The sequence below is a fragment of the Micropterus salmoides genome, unplaced genomic scaffold, assembly GCF_014851395.1.
Source record: "Micropterus salmoides isolate LMB-PRFRI ecotype aquatic unplaced genomic scaffold, ASM1485139v1 Ms_hic_scaffold_2, whole genome shotgun sequence".
NCBI classification, from domain to species: domain Eukaryota; kingdom Metazoa; phylum Chordata; class Actinopteri; order Centrarchiformes; family Centrarchidae; genus Micropterus; species Micropterus salmoides.
This window is the reverse complement of record NW_024041150.1, coordinates 23713615-23732489: the sequence shown is the minus strand read 5'-3', so window position 1 is coordinate 23732489 and position 18875 is coordinate 23713615. Positions and strand designations below refer to the sequence as shown.

General features: G+C 41.0%; 1 protein-coding gene across 2 annotated transcripts in view; it reads right to left on the bottom strand.

Moving 5' to 3' along the window:
- The window catches only part of LOC119911855 (phospholipid-transporting ATPase ABCA1-like), a 172056-nt gene that overhangs the window by 5681 nt on the left and 147500 nt on the right, over positions 1–18875 (bottom strand). For both annotated transcript variants that reach the window (XM_038730823.1, XM_038730824.1), the window contains exons 45-49: positions 18320–18461; positions 17160–17294; positions 15243–15346; positions 13978–14070; positions 2886–3129 (exon numbers count right to left, since the gene is read on the bottom strand). In XM_038730823.1, coding sequence (XP_038586751.1) covers positions 2886–3129; positions 13978–14070; positions 15243–15346; positions 17160–17294; positions 18320–18461 — 718 coding nt within the window. The remainder of the gene's footprint in view (positions 1–2885; positions 3130–13977; positions 14071–15242; positions 15347–17159; positions 17295–18319; positions 18462–18875) is intronic.

Sequence of the window (18875 nt, the reverse complement as noted above, 5' to 3'; positions counted from 1 at the left end):
ATGGTTTTATCTTGAATTAGGGCTTATCCACAAGGGGATCATGTTGATAATGAAATGTCCCATCCCTTTAGTATTCTTTATATCACATAATTTGATTTAAATACAACACTGAAAGGTACAAACATCTCTGTCTGTATTTTTTAAAATCCATGAAGAGGTGCTTTTCCCCCACGTGGTGGAGTGGACCGATGACCTTTCTGGGCTGCTCAGAGGTCCTCCTCACCTCCCACCCAGTCATCTGCTGCTGAGCTAATGGCAGGCTTGCAAGACCAGACACACTCACACTCGCCTCTGAGTGCCTGATTGCATCAGGCCCCCGGGGCCATTTGGAAAACACAAGGTGGAGCCAGTCCGTAACATGCAGGGTTCAGTTTATCTCACCAATCAGGGGGTCTAGCTAGTGCAATAGGGCTGGAAATAAAAAAAGCACTGGCTGAAGGGGCTTTGTAGATATAAAAACAACAACAACAAAAAAAAACCTCAGTGCAGATTCTTGATCGATACTGGGACCTGGCTGCTGAACTATCTTGGCTCAGTGTAGTCGTCATTGGTCAGTCTCACAGCCTTAATGCGAGAAGACAATGTGTAGGCAATCAGAGATCTTTAAATCTTACCATGGACTGAACAGACTTGCATTAACTGAGAGCACTTAAATTGCTGAATGCATTGACTGATGACCTAATGATCTGTTTAACTGAGTTGACATGCCACAGAATAACAGTAGGACAATAGAACATGACCCTGGATTGACTACAGTCAGCCCACATTTTTTCCATGTCACAAGTTAAATTTGGAATCAAACGGTGCATCCCCTGCTACTGTACAAGCTCAAAATACTTTACGGCTAGCAGAGGGACTCATGCATCAATAACACTTAATTTGTATAAAGGAATATTTGTCATCAGTCTGTGCCTTTTGGAAATAAGCAAGTTTCCACAATTCACACTATAACTACTCAGCAGAAATGTTTCACACATTATGGAGTGCGCTTTTCAGAGGCTTCGGGTTAACATTAGAAACATGTTTTTCCCAGTGCATAGCCACACGTGGGCAAACCATGTGCACAAGAGAAAAAAGCACAGCATGGACTCTGTGTGGGTAAAGCCTTGTGAATATTATTTGCAAATATATTGCCACAATTTCTGACGGTAGAGATGAAAACTGAGAGATTGGAATACATGTGTTGCTGGCTTTCTGTAGTAGTAACAATGAATGGAGACAAAGAGGTTTCAGTTGATTACTTTTTTACATTTACCTTGGAGAATGATACTATGGGATACTGATCAAAGGGGCAGTATATTCACCTCTAGAAAAAAAAAGCATGGGTTAATCTATGCAGCGACTTGGGGCAAAATACCAAAATCATATTTAATAATCAGCTACAATGTGAAATGGGAAGCTTTTTTCCCCAGTATGCTCTCAACAGCTGGTATGACAGAGATCCATCACAAAGTGAAGTTTTATAAACTAAATTCGGGAACTAAGGCCACGCCTCAAACTCATCCAATTTCCGCACACCTAGTACTTAAGCGCACCTTCTCCGTTCACCTCCCCTCATCTAGGCTTTCTCATCCCTCACACCCAAATCCCTTTCTTTTCCCTCTCTCTCCCTATGCTCCCTTCCCTCTCTTTGTTTGCATACAGGTTTCTGCACGTCCGCGGACTAAGAGACGGCTCCACCGGTTCCCGCACACCTTCTCACCAGTAGACACCGGTCTGCTCTTCATTCACGCATCCATCGCCGCGGATCTGACTCCTCCCCTTCATCCCCCACCTGTCTTCCCCTGAACCCTTCATCCACCACACCTCGACCCCTACCCCTCATCCCTCGACCCTCTCCCCATCCCTACATCCCTCAGCCCACCCTCCGGGCACTCGATCCGTTCTTTTCATGCAATCTATCTCGGCCCCATTACAAGCAATAAACCATTGTTAACCTTCTACGTTCGTAGGCGTGGTCTTTGTTAGTGAATGAGACCAGTACATTACTCAATCTCAATTGAACATTCATACTTAGTTAGTCTGTGGCAGGGGTTTTCAAAGTCTGAGACTCCCCGCAGACAAAGCTTAGAAAAAGCCCCCCCACTTCCATTCACTGAACCTCCCCTGAAACAGTTTGGACCCCCCCTGGGTAGGCCCACCTCCCACTTTGAAAACTTCTGGTCTATGGCTTTACAATGTATTCACTCTCCTGCATGGTGATGATAAGTGCTAAGATAAAACAAAGCCTTAAAGTCCTTTGTGAAAGATGTCTGCAAAACTTTAATGTCCACAAATTAGATGAAGAAAAGCAAAGAAGAAGTGACGTCATATGTCATAGGTTCAGCTGAATAAGCCTGATAAATAGCCTAAAGTCTGCGGCATAATTTCTCCCTAATAGCCAGAAATGTCTATTATTATACCCTGAATATCTGCAGGCCTCAATGTGCTGTCTGTCATCCTTTCACTTACATATGTCAGGGGGAATGATGTAGAATAAAGTCTATTGGTAGACTCCACAAATCTAAATTGAAGCTAAATTTTATCTATACTGTATTGTGCTCAGTCTGCACCTGTGTTGTGCCCAGGCTTTAGTAACTTATATGCAGTATATGCTTTACTACAGTGAGTAATGGCCACACTTTTTTATTCCTATAAAGTTTGTAGGACTTTTTAAGAAAATGTTTTCTGAACATATTTCTTGCAACTGGCTTTTGGAAACAAAATCAGGTTGTGGTTTCTTGCACTTTTCTTAAACATGACAGTGGTTATTTAAAAAAAGACAACAACAAATAAATCCTTGATGTTGTACCTGTCAAATGGCTAGAATGAAACTATGAAATGAAATTAGACACACTTCAAAGACTCGTCAAAAAGTTTAACTTATCCCATTTTCTGGGCCTTACCTGATCCAGAGTGGTCTGAGACACAGAGTAGTCTTCCACACCCAGACTGTGCTGATGGATGGTGAACTGGCTGAAGATGTTGGCCAAAGCTCCCTGTGTGTATGGGAGCTGATACTGCAGCGTGTTGTGATGCTTCTCCTTCAGGACGCTGCCTGGGAAGTTCTGCTGCATGAAGTCCTCAACTGGCGTCAACACGGGAGGAGAGCCACCAACCCTCACGATCACTGTGTAGCCATCACCAAACCTAGAGCAAGAGGCCACAATTAAGTGTTCAGTACAAAAACAGAACTGCAAACAAGGTTGCCAGTGCCAAATTGCTCACGGCTGGTCATCTAAATAACAAACTTTTCTTTCCCCCTGTGGTCACAGCACAGTGTGATGGATAATAGGCTGGTGTGCTGGAAGAAAGAGACGAGACAGGAAGCAAAAGAGATGACAAAATATAATTGGTCTCATATCCCCTGCTATTTCAAGCTTCCTGGATGTGGTGAGCTGGAGGAGCAGCTGAGTCACAAGCAGCTGAGAGCAAAAGCAGCTTGACTTCAACAGTACAACAAAGTTGCTTGCTGATGGATAAACTTTTCAATTTTTCAAGTAATACTAGGTTTCAACACAATCTTCTGCACCCAATGTAAAAGAAAGCATCAATCTGAGTCAAGCAGAAAAGCCAAAAGAGATGAGACAGAAATTGCTTTTAGACACGAGTGAATATTAGATAAGAAGCATATGCATGGTTGAAAACAACTAAAGGATAAAAAGAATTTAAAGACAATGCATTTTATTTTGGATAGGTAATGTTATAATTATTTAGGCATGCCAGCCACTTAGTGTTACCTGACGAGCAATAATAATTATGTGAGATCACTAAACAGAGGTAGAGCTTGTGTTGGCAAATGCATGTTGAACAATTTGTGGAAGGGAAATCTGAATAGTCTGCCATTTCTTTAATTTGAAAGCCGTTTACAGTATTTTGCTGCTGTAGAAGCCCCACAACCTATGGAAAATTATGGATTTCTGCTTTAAAGCTGCTCGGATTACAGGTTATATCCATTGCATAAACACTATAAGCAGGCTTTTGAACTAAAATTTAAAAAGCATAACTCCATTTTTCCAAAAGCACACCCATATGCCTTCATTTCTCATTGCCTACACCATGTGGTCATTGAGAAAGCAAAGCCATCTGATATTGTTCACTCAATCAGCACAGGTTGAGCTCAATTAGCTCAACTACCCAGGTGGAAACACAAAGAGTCATAATTGATAACACACCAATCAAACGCTTCAATAGCTAAATAAAAGGGCCAGAGTCAGTCAGAGTGTTCTGTACAGCACACTAAGGATTAAAAAATGTGTGCAAATGTACAAATGTATACATTTGTCATTTCTTTTGTTGTGTTCATCATGTGAAAAGGTTTCTGAGGGGGAGAACCAAAAGCAACATTACTAATAGATCGGTTTTTGTAGTATTGTTTTGAATTTATCTCACCAGTGAGTAAAACTGTGTTGTAGTGTGTGTGAGTGTTTGAGTGCTTGTGTGTCATATCTGTGGGCAAAGTTTGGTTTTTCAGCATAATTTAATGGTTTTGAGTGGAGAGCTTCATTTTGACCTAAAAATAGGATGTTTGGGGAATTGTGTGAGAAGTAGTGGATTTGTGTTTAGAGTTTCGAGAAAAAGAGGCATCATTTCAAGAAATGTGTTTAAGCAATCGAGAAAAACTGTAAGGTGTTTACATACAACAAATGATTATGTTTAATGTGAAAGGGTTGTCAGTAGCGATTAACCCACAGAGAATTATCCCCTAACTCTGCACTTTCCCTCAGCTATGGAGTGTTTTAGCATCACAAAGCTAAAATGTGTCTTTTAGCTCATTGTTTTGGTTCAGTCCCAATAACTGGTGAACAGATTGGAGCATTTGGCAGCTCAAGGGCCAGATATTTCCCTCAGAAGCTGGTGGAGACCAAAACCGAGCTGAAAGGAGCATTTATATTTGATTTACATTTGACGAGTCTCCAGAGAGACCACTCCAAATCAATGTTGATGTTTCTCAGTGTCTACAGGATGTGTAAATACCTGACTGTTGGCTAACAATGAGAAGATGACAATATAGCAATGTTGTGTTTACAGCTTGTTCTGCTAAAATTGCTTCTTTAATAATCTGAACATACAAACAACCTAAATTATTTGTAGTATATGATAAGTAATGCAGAGAAATTGTGCTTGCTTCATTGACTAGCCAGGGTTTGAAGACATGTCAACACGGTCTACTGGTAAAACTTTACAACATGAGCAGTATCTTGGACATAAAATATTGTCACCGCTGAAAATGGGCCATAGCTAAGCTCTAAAGCTAATTAGCATTCTGCATCTTCCCTGTTGTATGCTACGTCTGGTGAGCACCAAATAAGACTGCGTGCCTTGTTATTCTGTCGTTAGCACTCTTATGACCCATTGTTTTCTGCCTAATTAATTCCCTAATGTTGGATTTACTCATGGAAATGTCCATTGTGGGCTAGTACAGAGCTACATGCAACGAGAGGCAGAGGCTCCCTTAGAGGCAATTAGAGATATGGTGAATAAACTGCAGGCCTACACGATCCCAAAGGGAGTGAGAGGGGAAGTGAAGCTCTGTGCTGGTGCTGAGAAGCACAATGAGTAGACTCCATGGATAGCAGAATCCCTTTAGTTAAAACAGGACTTGTTGAAGTTGAAGAGCTGCAGTGCAATAATAGTGTGATTGATAAATTGTATGTGAGACTGCTTATTTCCACCGAGAATGTCTTTTTAATGCTACTTTCAGATTCGAAACTTGTCAAGACACATTGACTGGCAGGTCTGTAGCCTCCTTAGGTTGGGTTTTCTTGCATTCTGACTGGACAGGCCAGAAAACATGCTGTGATCGGATATCGGATGTATATTCACATACAGTAAAGCTACAGAAGCTGGCATCTGAACCAATCACCTGCTACATCATTATCACCATCCCCAGATTGAGGTGAGGAAATTACAAAGCCTTGCTAAGATTTTGTGTTAGTTAGCATCTGGAATCGTTAAAAACAACATTAGCAAATATATACATATTTCATTTTAATTTGCTACAATGTAAGGGGGAAATAAAACGTCTCAAAACGAGGCACAAGATTGCAGACGATGCACAGCAATGACTGGACTGTTTCCCATTCTATGATGCAATAGACCGCATGGCATGCAATCCTTTCACAACCACATATACTGTATAGGGAGGATCTGAGAACTGTTCCTGCACTGTGATCTCCTCAGGGGCCGCACACTGTAGGTGATCAAAAGCATCCCCATGAAACTCAGACATATTATGTGGATACAACTATGGGAGCCCTGCAAGTATTTTATATTTAACACTTAATTAAGCAGCTGCCCTGTAGACAGCCCTTCAACTGTTCCAAATTATACTCTGCACTGACCTGAGCCCTGCTCGACCTTGCTATGATATACTGTTCTTTTGCTAGGCGGCTACTGAGTAAGTGGAAAAGAAAAGCACAATCATCATGGTCATCAGAGGAACGGGGGTCTCAATGGCAACTCTGATATTATTGCGCAAAACTAATTATACCATAGCAGCACTGCTTTGTCATTCTTTAAGAATCTTTCTTCTGTTACTATTCAAAAGCTATAATTTGTTATTTTCATGGCTACATTCCACTGTGACATGATTATGATATCCATGTGGCAATGGAATTAGGCATAAAAGACTATAATAATCAGAGATTTTAAACAGCAGGACTGGGTTCTTGTTAATGGGTACTTGTTAACGTAATATGGTCATTTGGCCATTTTAACTATGAAAGGTCCATGAATAAAATTGGCTATTTAATACTTTCAGTCAGAGTGAAAAAACATGCACATGTGTAATGGCCAGGTGCTCAGTCCAAAAGAGTGTAACTGAATTTATTTCCCAAATCTCTTCTTAAAATATTGTATGTTTTTTGAAATTTGCAAATTGTCTCTTCGTAAGGTACAGTGTTGAATCCTGAGTTGAAACGTTAAATCTTTTGTGGCATCTACTGTCAAACAAAAGATATTATAGATATTTTTAGTACACTGAGTCCAAACACAACAATATCATTGTGCTCTATATGCTTAAAGACGGTTGGGATGTGTAAATCTTAGACCACTGTATATGTTATTGTGAATAACTATGGAAAAAAAAATAAAAAACTATTCTTAATGCGTGGCTTAAATACTCTATTCGTGAGATATTTTCATACAGTATTGTGTCTTTGCATTTCATGCAGTGTCCACCTCTCCCTTTAACAATGCTTATCCGTTATGATTTGCTTCCGCAGCACCATCTTCCATGAGTAAAGCATACATTCTATATTAAGTGCACAGCTAGAACACATCTCGCATTGTGTAAAGCTGCATCATTTTTTGATAATTTTTATAAGATGCAACAGACGACACAGTCTGTAATCAGACCCCACCACAACATCACAGCCATCCCCACACATCAAGCTTAATTCATCATCCAATCAAGACTATGACCATAATCCCCTTGTGTTTATTATAGCTGCCGGCTCAGGAAATGAGCTTTGTCCAAGGACTGCCGAGCTCGGCCAAGATGCAAAAACATTTTTTGCAAAAATCCAATAACGCTGGGAAGCATTGTGGCGAAAGGGTTTGGCGAAATGGTTTGGGGCGTATGTGGGTAATCAAATGCTGCTTGTCAGTGACAGTAAAAGGGCTTATCAATTAGCTTCCCCACATTCTCTCTCCCTGCCTACCTTACTTTTATTTCCTTTCTTTCTGCAGCTACACATGGGGCTTTTGATAGCACTTTGGGAAAAATATCTTTCTTTCAAATTCATCATTTTTACTCTGCCTCTGTATTCACAACAAAACAAGTTCTTTCATCTTTGATACACTGTCTGTCTTGGCTCTCCTCAAATACTCTGTGTAGGGAAAGGTGGGCTTGGATATGTTTAAACAGAGGCTGCACTACACTGCATGGTCATAACAATAAAGCAGCATGCTTAAAACAATTAATTTGCTTAACTTAGTGATTTAAAAGCTAATAGTGAGATCTTTGCAGTTTGGGGTTGAATCCAGCCTTAGAGAAAATCATGAATAGATTATGTTTAAAGACATGACTGCACCACATTGTCATAACTAATCCTTTCATAATATTTTACATTAGAGATATGATACAGCAGCTCAACACAGCATGGCAGAGCAATGTCTGCGCTGCAGTTCTCTCTTGTTCATTTTCATTATTCTGCCTCAATCCTCTCTTCCACCCTGGTCCGCTGGAAAGTCGTTCTTCCATGTAATTTAAAACAAACAACAGCCAGACACAGATAAGGGCATGACAGGCAGCAAATAATTCTGCTGCCTTCCTTCATCTGAGGGAGTCTAGAAAGGTCACCCTCGCCACTGCCAAACCTTGTATTTGTGTCCGCAGGGGGGAGGGCAGATGCGGGGCAAGAGGTCACTGTGAAGCCTGGGTGGTCTGGTGCTTTGATCAGGCAGGAAGTCATCCAAAAAAACTTCCTTAGTTCCTGGAGGGGGAGCTAACAGAGCTCCAGGCTGAGGCTCCATAGGAAGTGTGAGGACAGGGGGACGGATGGATGGATACAGGGATAGATCTTTGTCCAATCAGAAAAGGACAGTTTGGCAATGTAGGGAGTTGTTCACAAATGTGTTGATTAACAAATATTGTATGTTCACAGTTCAAATATCATATATACAATATATCATAATGTACATCACAATTAAAGCCTAACAAAGATGTTAAATGCATTTCTGTCCTTTGCAAACAACATTTTTGTTTTGCTAGCGGTCATCTTCTTTCTTGTCTTTTGATGGCACTTTGCTATATTTCTTGGCACATTATTGATAATAAGTTAAGAAACCGATAAATAAGCTAACACTGAGTGACAATGCAGTGCCATTTTGTGAAAAGGCACAAATTCTACAGCTCCATGGTAAAGCCCGTCATCATCTCCCCTATTATTATATTACTATATTATACTTGGCTTGGTAATCTCAGGTGACAAGAACAGGTTGCAACATATAGCCAAAGTGTCCAGTAAGATAAGTGGTGATAAACTGCCTGATCTGTCTAAAGTTTTCTTGATTTATACATGTTTTGTGTATTTTAGCATGTTTTAAGTACCTTAATCTGTGTGTCTAAGTTCTATGTTTTACCTGGCTACAAGATAAATTTCACCTCTGTGACAATAAAGTTAAAGTTGAAGATTATCACCGCTAGCTGTCAATAGGTGGAATAGCACGAGACTGTTGAAATATGTCAGCCTTATGCTTCGTGTGCATCGTTGCGCACATGCTAGTGGAGCACAAGATACGAACCAAACAGGGGCCTGCAAATCAAAGCATCCCTACATACTGTAGCACCACTACAGAGTAGCTTTAATATACATTACAATCCCTCTTACACACTAAACTAAAAAAAAAAAATCTAATATAGTGTTGTCTGTGAAGATTCCAGGTCATAGTTCTTCAAGGAAGGTTAAAATCAAAGGGCAACTGGTTTTGGTTGAAGATACTTGATGATGTTTTGCCTCTCAGCCAAGGGGCTTCTTCAGTTCTGGTTGAAGATACTTGAAAACGTTTCAACGTCATCAAGTATCTTCAACCAAAACCAGTTGCCCTTTGATTTTAACCTTCCTTGGATATACAGTGTCTATATGTGATTCATCTAAAATTAATATGTGAAAACTAGCAAATGATGGTCACATGCTTGCTGACGGGTCTCTGGCAATGGAACAAGCCTCAATTTTCAGTGTAAGTGATCATTATGGTTGGAGTGAAAAGTGTAAAATGATTGTGTTCAAATAAAACTGTTTCACCTGTCCTTCCTTAGTGATAAGTTTTCAGTGATTAGTAGTGACAGACTGCTTCTATGGCATATTTGCAAGGTGTGTTGCATGCAATATTGTGTTTCAAAAGTATTTATACACAAAGGCCATCATCTGGCCTGTAAAAGTTATTACTGCAGGATTTTCAAACAAGCATAGTTCCACAAGGACATAATAAACTACTCAGAGCCATGTAGCAATTTCTGCAGACCTTGAAGGATGAAATGTAGATGCAGATGTCTGTCTTGCTTTTAAGCACAAAAAAAGCTATGATAAAACGTCTCTACAAGAACCACAATCCCAAATAAATTAACATTCTCTATGAATTAACCATCAAGGGTAAAGATGTTGTATATTTTGAGTGCCGACAGCTCTCAGATACATACAGTACATATACAGTACACCATCTGTGTCTGTCAGTGTTCTAGGAGTCTTAATTACACCTACGTTGCTGATGCATTGTAAACGGTAAAGAGAATTATTTTGTCATCCATCGCCGCTGGTGACACGCACTTAAAAGCCGTAAACCATTTAGTTAATGGCACACCTGCTGAGCCGACGCGGAGTGAGTGGGAAGGAGTTTATTGGACTTCTCAACGTCAACTTCCAAATTGATCCAAACTTTCAGACAACACTCTTGTAAAAACTCTACTGCGCCCACATTGCATTACCTTAATGCACTGAAGGCACTTTACCCCCCACTTTTATATCATGACGTGCTTTAAGCAAGGAGAAAATAAGACTCCAGAGCTGTGGTGTGTACTTACTGCAGGTACTCTATGAAGAGGGGATATGAATGATATCAATCAGTGAAAAATCCTGCATCGGCTAGGGTGTCCTTCCTAACTGACAAGATTATAGGGGAGCTTTGAAGCTCCTTTTATTGGTTCCTCCACTTCATTTGGGTTTACTTAACATCTGGGAGCTTTCATACCAGCACACTGTTGTACTAAAGCACAATTTACAGCCTCTTGCACATTTTTTTAATACTTATTCACCGCCTACCCCCCCCTTCTCCATCAGCCTTTCATAAATTCCTAAGAGTGTGATTGATTAGAGGGTCTCAATATCAGGACAGGTAAGGAGGATGTTTTTAACAGCCATGGGGAAAGATAATGAAGGGGCTTCTTAAAATGGCCGCCTTACTGTTCAGAATCCACCTCCCAAACCAAATATTCAGCCTGACCATCTCTACAGCAGTTTAAATGGGCTTTTTTTGGCTCATTTGGGGCTTGATTGATACACAGAGACGGGGGTTGTTGAAGCAGCAGAACGGCATCTCAGTGATAAAGGCAGGGTCACTACTGAACTAAAGGGGGCAGCACTAACAAGCACTTGGATGGCTGGGTTGGAAGCCTTTCCACCTGAGAGCAGCAGAGGGAGGAATAAATATGGGTAATATTGTGAGAGGTTTTTGAAGGAGAAGGGGCTGAGAATGTGGGAGGGTGAGCGATGGGGGGTCACAATGTGAGAGCTGCCCCCGCAGTGAGATTCTGCACTCCTCTGAGGGGCTTGTGATGAGAAAGAGATGGAGATGTTGGGGGGTGGGGGTGCAGGTCAGCCACTCACGCAGTGTGACAGTGGCGTGCACCACCTGCCTCTATCGCCGTGCACCCCCTCCCCTCTGCTTCAACCCCTGCTGTCTGATGGAACTCTTCCCATCTGCAAACTGGCAACAGCTTGCGAGAATCAAGCCCTGCCATTTCCACCACATTATGGACTCAGATGTGGAGACAAACACAAAATACTGGACATTGAGTATTTTCCCCCTGCTAGGCTGGATTGATGAGGCTCACAACCACTTAAACGATGGTGGATAACATGCTAAACCAGGGGTAGGAGTGCGTGTGTGTGGGATGGGGGAGCAACATGGAAGCACAAACATGTGGCGGGATAGTGACGAGAAAAGAAAACAGAGAAGACAGTCCTTAATTGCCTTTTCAGTCATTAACAGGGTCCCACACCTCATGAAACATTAATTACACCAAGCGCAGCGGAGATAGGGACGCTTAATTAGAAAGTATTCACTGCGTGGCAAGAGCTGAGCGATAGCATTTCAGCGGCATGTAAATTGCTGGTGTGAGATCTAAAATAAGCACGGCAAGAATCGGTGTAGACGTCAGGCTTATCTGGCTTCCTCTCACTTGAATGTCTTGTGAAGTGCGCTTCCCTTTTACCTGATAGCATGTTGAGTGAAGTAGGACATGTGTTAACCCCCTGTTCTCCTCCCTTGTTTACTGCTTCTTCCCTGCCCCCCATGGCTCTAACCTAGCCTATTCCTCCTGCGTGGTTCATAAATTATTTACACCACTGTGCTAGTCCACCCACAGACAGGATGTAATTGACACAGAGGATCTGTCAATTGCCCTAACATCTGGGAGGGGCTGATTAGTGCATCACTCTCCCACTTTAGCCCTTCCCCTCCCAACTCTCCCTCGTTCACACTCTTTTTTAGCCCTTTCTACAATCTCCCGTTTCTCTCTCCAGGCAGAGGCCAATGAGGTGACATTAACGCTCTTGATGTGAAATGCCCTTGACACTGTTACCCCCTCCTTGCTGTTCCAGCCGTTTCCCCTAATCCCCTGCACAACTTTAAAAATGGTCTGCTCCACCCCTCGTCCCAGGTGTATTGATCTTTCTCTCCACCTGACGATTGCCACCACATATTCCTGTCGTGCATGTAGCTCTTGTGTGTGTGTGGAATGTCCTTTCTCTTACAAGATCACACAATGGAGTGGTAATAATGTCACCAGACTGTACCTAAGGTAATGGATGGGCCTCACTGTTACATGTAGGGCTCAGGGCATAAGTGCTAGCCTTGGGAAATGTCATAGGAACATCAGAGAGCGTTCCCGAGTACTAAGAGTTAAGGGCAAGGAGATATCCGTGATGGAGACATTACAAAAAGCATTAAGAGACAGGTACAAAGCCTATTAAGGGTGTGCATAAGGACAGGGATGGTAGAAATAGAATTTATGGGTCTGTAGAGAAACAAGTGTGGAATTGAGATAACGGTGAAAGACTTGGGACACTAACCTGAGGCTCACAAACCTGACCGTCTGCATATATGGATGTTTTCATGTGAAATCAATGCAATCATGTTGATGAGTCTCCATTAAAAACCATCTTTAGCTTAGTAGACAAAGATATGTGGGGCATATATGTGGGTTAATTAAGAATCATCCTGGTAAGCAAAACAGATGAATACCTCAGGATATAGAAATGTAAGCGTATAATATTATAAGGTTTACAAAAGGTTTACAAGTTTTACATTTTGGCATATACACTTATTTGTTTTCTTGCCAAAAGTGAGACTGTGAAGTGACAAGATTGGTACTGGTCTTGTGTCTCATCTCTTTCTATTATAACACCTCTAACTCCTAACCTCTAACATGCGCTTCCTGTTCTCTTCTTCTTCGATCCCCTTATAATTATCCCGTATTGATTGCACTTTTTGTTAACTCTTACTTCTTTCCCTAGGTATCCCCATTGATGCGATGTGTGCTATTAGCTCTTACTAGTATTTATTAGTGCTCTTACTAGTATGTATTTTCAGTTGTAGATCTCTTACTGTATTGATGCTTTGTTGATGCTTGTATGTTGTTCCTCTAATGTAACTCGCTTTGGATAAAAGCGTCTGATGTAATGTTATGTAATGTGTCTGTACACTAAATATAAAGCCAGAGCGAGCTGTTGTTTAGCTTAGCTCTGCGTAAAAGACCTGGCTTTGTCCAAAATGTGTAAAAACATGCCAGGTAAGCCGTTTCCCCACTGTTTTCAGTCTTTATGTTAAACTGAGATAATTAGCTTCTGGCTTTAACCTTATACTTAACGACATATACATGTGACATCAGTCTTCTCATCTAACTCTTAGCAAGAGAGCGAATATGTGTACACCTTTTATAATACTGACATTGTGGAATGTATGCAGGGTTCCTCTAGTACATTTTGATAAATTGTGTTTTTTTTCTTTGTGCATCTCATATAGAACCTTCTTAGTGCAATTAATTAAAAAACGAACAATATGCATTTTTCTTCCTTTTCTTCCCTGAAAGACATGAATAATTTTCTTTTTTATTACCAATATACATGTTCGTATGTTATTTATATATAAAGTATAAATAAGAGAACACCTCAGTGGGAGAAAGGGGTTTCTTTCATCTCAAATCGAGGAGCTCTAAAGTTTTGTTTAATTCTATTCTTGGTGTAGCACACTAAGTAGTAAAAGAAGGACCCTTACCTGTTCTTCAGATGCTGGATGCTTCCGAAGCACATGAAGCGACCGTTTACCATGATGGCCATGCGTGTGCAAAGTGCTTCACACTCCTCCATACTATTGAAAGAAGAGGAGTTGACTTGTAAATGAGAAGCAGCAATAATACCAAATACTTTAGTCTCTTCTGTTCTAGATAAATGTATAAATTGCTAAAGTGTACTGTCTTCAAGGCTAGAACATTGATCCCAGATGGTTTTTATAATTAATCTTAGACTGTGTCGGCTCACATTATTTGGCCAATATAGATCTCTACTGACTTACTGAAACTTTTCCTTCTCATTTACAGGTAAAGTTTGGGTTAGAGCATTTTTATACATCTACTCTGACACCTTAAATGGACGACAAATTTGGTAATTAGAGGGAGAGGAAGCGACCATCTGTAGTTCTTATGATCTAATTTTTTCTCTTTCAGTGTTGGGCTGGAGCAGGAGTCATTTGTAGTTGAGGCAAAACCTGTGAAGCCTTTCTGAGGAATGGCACAATTAGGATTATGACTTTGTAAAACCTGGTGAATCTGCCACTTAACAAAACACAACCACCTGGTCATGCCATGGACGACTGAATGCAGCTCAGCCACATTGCCCGGGACAACAACAAATGCTTTTATCCACGAAGGCAACACATGTAATGAGAACAATATATTTCAAATGAAACAGCAGCACAGATTATTCACATGGACTGCCACGAGCACAAATGATTCATAAATCCAGGAAATTTGGGAAGCGGTGAAACGAATAGGGTTGTGAATTCTTAAATGTTCCCTGTTGACTTCGGACATTAAGTTTCACAAAACCCCCCCCCCCAACAACTGGCCATCGTTTTTAATTTCTTCACTCAAAAGCACACTACAGGAGACAAAGTTGGGAAAACTAACTTTGCTCCAGGTAGTCTTGGATAATGAAAAGACTCCAGCACTGATATTGACAGTTTGTCTTTTCATGGAGAAAAAAAAAAAAAGCACCAGTCAGTCAATATGCCCTCATGCTTCATGAAAGCTTTATAGAAGCCTGTGTGTTTCTGGAAGCCAATATTAACTGCCATCCAGGAAACAATACCTTTCAACTAAAGTGTAATTCCAGTCAATTATAATAATCATCATCATTCTTGCGCTCTTTCATTACGGACAATTTGGTTGATCTGCTTTCCCTGGTGAAGAGGGAAATATTTTGGCTGCACCTTAGATGGTTAAGAGCAAATCCATCAGAGAAAATCAATAGATGATGTAGCACCTGTGTGATGTGAGAATGACTGAGCGTCCCTCTTTGATGATACTCAGGATGCAGTCCCACAGGAAGCGCCGGGCTTTTGGGTCCATCCCCGTGGTTGGCTCATCCTGCAATAAAAAAAAAATATATAAATGTTGTCAAGGTATACCATTTACAGCAAAAATCTGCTTTTAGCAGATCATTTAATGATGTGCGTGCGTTTAGACATACCGATAGGTGACAAATGAAAGGAAAAACCTGAATACATGAGTGGACATAAGGCATTTATCTGTCTATAGAGCATAGATTTTTGGCCTGACGTGTAAGACAGCTCTCTCCAACACCATCATCAAAACTGAATGATGAACAAGAATAGTGTTCCATCCGTCCAAGTCCCAGAGATGTGTCCAATTTATGTCAAGATGCATTGAAGCTGTTCTGGCAGTTTGTGCTCACCCAACACATAAATAAGACACTTGATGATTTTCCCTTTAATTTGGCACCCATATGTATGTAAACATACACATAAGGCAAAGGAGGAGAGAAAACAAGGCAAAAACGGGAGACACATAAAACACACACATACATAAGAAAAGTCTGTGTGAATTCTGAATTTACCCGTTTACACATATACTGAAGCACCAACATAGCACAGCACACACACAGAGACTCAGTGACTTGCTGTTTCTTTTTCCTCAGGGTTGGTCTGTCCATGCATGATTAGAGAGTGACAGTACTCAGTCCATTGGCTGGTTTCGTTCCAGGCCTGGTTCTCCCTCACTAGCAGAATCCTACAAATCCCAAGGGGTTTATCCATCACCGTGCCCAATGTGTCCCTGTGCAAACCCTACGTGGCACTGACTCAAGGCTGCCTGGGCCCCCTGGGCTAGCACACAATACTGAAACTGACACAGACACTGACAACACATTATCCCACTGCCTCAAAGTGAAGGCTAGCCTGGCTCAGGCGAGTAAATAAGTAGGTTTTGGAATAGTGCGGCTCGATAGGCACTGAGGCAGAAAACAGAAACGGTTGGAAAGATTATTCTGTAAATGTAATTTAATATGGATTACTCATTACCTGACTGATCACTCATTAAATAGTTATTAGCGGAATAATCTAATGGATTGCTTTAAATATAGCAAAGCAATGCATTTATTACACTTTACAGGCAGAAAATTAAAGAGCATAAACATTTTTTTGCTTAACATATTATTTCTGCTTTATTAGTCCATGCGATGTAGAGGGTGGAACATGGGATTACAAGTACAATTTGCAATAATGGTACAATGAAAATGTACACTTTCGTGAGCCCTCTTGAGTGAGTCCCCAGTGTGATTTAAGGTCATTAAAGTTTGTCCCTCATAATAACGCGGACACAACTTCCTAATGCACATTAAAGCCGCTTAATTGAAAGCATGTGACGCAGTGTATTCTGAGTCATGCCTTCATTAATCTTCCATCAGTGGGAAAATGCTTTTGCTCCCAGTTTTTAATTCCTGATGAATAGGGGTTTAATATGTGCAAACACAGTCCTGCTCTACGCTTTTCTGAAGGAATTGGTTCTTTCTTGGAAAAAAAAAAAAAGAATTAAAACACAACCAGTGAGGAACCCCTGAACAATATACCCTTCTCATCCACAAGTAATGTACTTGTAATCCTTTGGGAAATTCAGTAAGGATTAACTAGATTTATCTAAAAAAAAATTTCTACCTCTCACCTTTGAAAGAATACGTTACCCCAAACTCCTATACTCTATCATGATTTTCCTACAGTCGAGTCTCAGTGCGCTTGTAAAGAGAAAAATAACTGATCTGCTGTAATCCAAACATCTGCACAGCATCAATATTGATTCAAAGTATTACACTCTTAATACTTAATAAAACAGCAGCGTATCACATTTTCACCATGTACAACACACGCATACAGATATATCTCACCAGGAAAATCACAGGAGGACAACCGATCAGGGCTATCGCTGTAGAAAGTTTGCGTTTGTTCCCACCGCTGTAGGTTCCTGCTGACTTGGTGGAATATTTGACCAGCCCCAGCTTCTGGATCCCCCACTCAGCCACCTTTTGAAGAGAGAAATCAAAGTGATCAAAACCCATCGTGTTGTCAAGGACAGTTCACCTAAGCCCCATCATTAGACTTAAGATGAATGATATTTTGGCTTGGATCGCAAATGTATTTACGCTGTGTGGCTTTCAAGGACAAGACATGACAGCTGGCATCGCTTTAAGACCTTAATCACAGGCTGCTGAGGTACCGTTCTCCTTGCTATTTAAACAACGTCTCGTCAAACACCAGCAGTCACGAACGTCGCCAAAGCGCACAGTATCACCGGGTCTCAAAGGACACGTTTAGGTGCCATATTAAAATGCAGTCAGTGGGACCTGCATTTCACTTCCAGTACATTTCTTGAAAACACACATGGACATTTCTGTTTACCAATTATGCAAATATGACTACACAAGGGCTCATACTGGATTGAGAATCGCCCCCACAAAAGGCATATCACAATGGGTCACAGTAAAATTAAGTTATGCTAGCAGCGCAGAACTGGGTCCCTTTACACCGCAGCTAAGAGATCAAAGCCCTGGCGCCGGGTCTGATGCCGATGGTCGTTGCCAGCCTCTTCCTCTTTTGATCTTACCATTGTAGAAGCGGGCGGTGCGAGAGGAATGGATGGAGGACGCGCAGGGCCAGCCACACCACTGGGCATGGTGAATAATGTAGAGCCATAACCCACAGCTGCTGCTTTTCTACCACCGGCCATTTTTCATTATGCATGGCTTCTCCCATTGAGGTTATCTATCACTTCGACATGCACTTCAGCTTGCCTTAAATGCATTGTAGTTGAACAGTATTTTTAAGGTAAACATAAAATAAAAAGACATCTGAAAGGAAAGAAACATTTCTTGTACATTTGAGGCTTTTCACATTTTTTTTATATTTCAATTACAAAAGCTTCACAGCTTATATACAGGAGCTACTGAAGTTAAAGTAATGGTGCTTCACAACATCTGCCGTGAGTAAAACAGTTAACTATGTTATTAAATGTACAAGGACAAGATGTATGAAAGGATGGAATGGTTACCATGGAGACCTCTTTTTCTGGTACCCCTCGTAACCTGGCGTAAAACTCCAGATGCTCTCGCCCATTCAGCAGGTCATCAATAGCGTCAAACTGGGGACAGTAGCCCAAGTTCTGGTGCACGTCTCTCATTTCTGTCCGTATGCTGGGACAAAGAACACATTAGTGTGATTTGAGACGTTTAAGATCGCAGACAGAGCATATGATATCAAATATACAATGAACAGTTAGAAGGCATCAAGCCTACACAGTTCGTTACACTATTATATTTCAACGCAAAATAAGCTTAAAATGAATTTACTTGAAAAGATTCATCAAATATTCACAATACCTTGATAAGAAAGAGGAAAAACTAACATAGAGCAGCAGAGTGCTTCATGTCATATGATGTACTCGTGGTCTCAAGCCCCAAAACAAAAACACTGCAGTCTCTTCTAGAAATACCAACATGCACCCTCTAGAGGCAAATAAAACAATGGCAGCAAATAATATTGGACCCATTTTTCCCCTCAAATGTTATTTTCCAGGAGCGACGGTCAGCCTGAGGGAGGCTAAATGT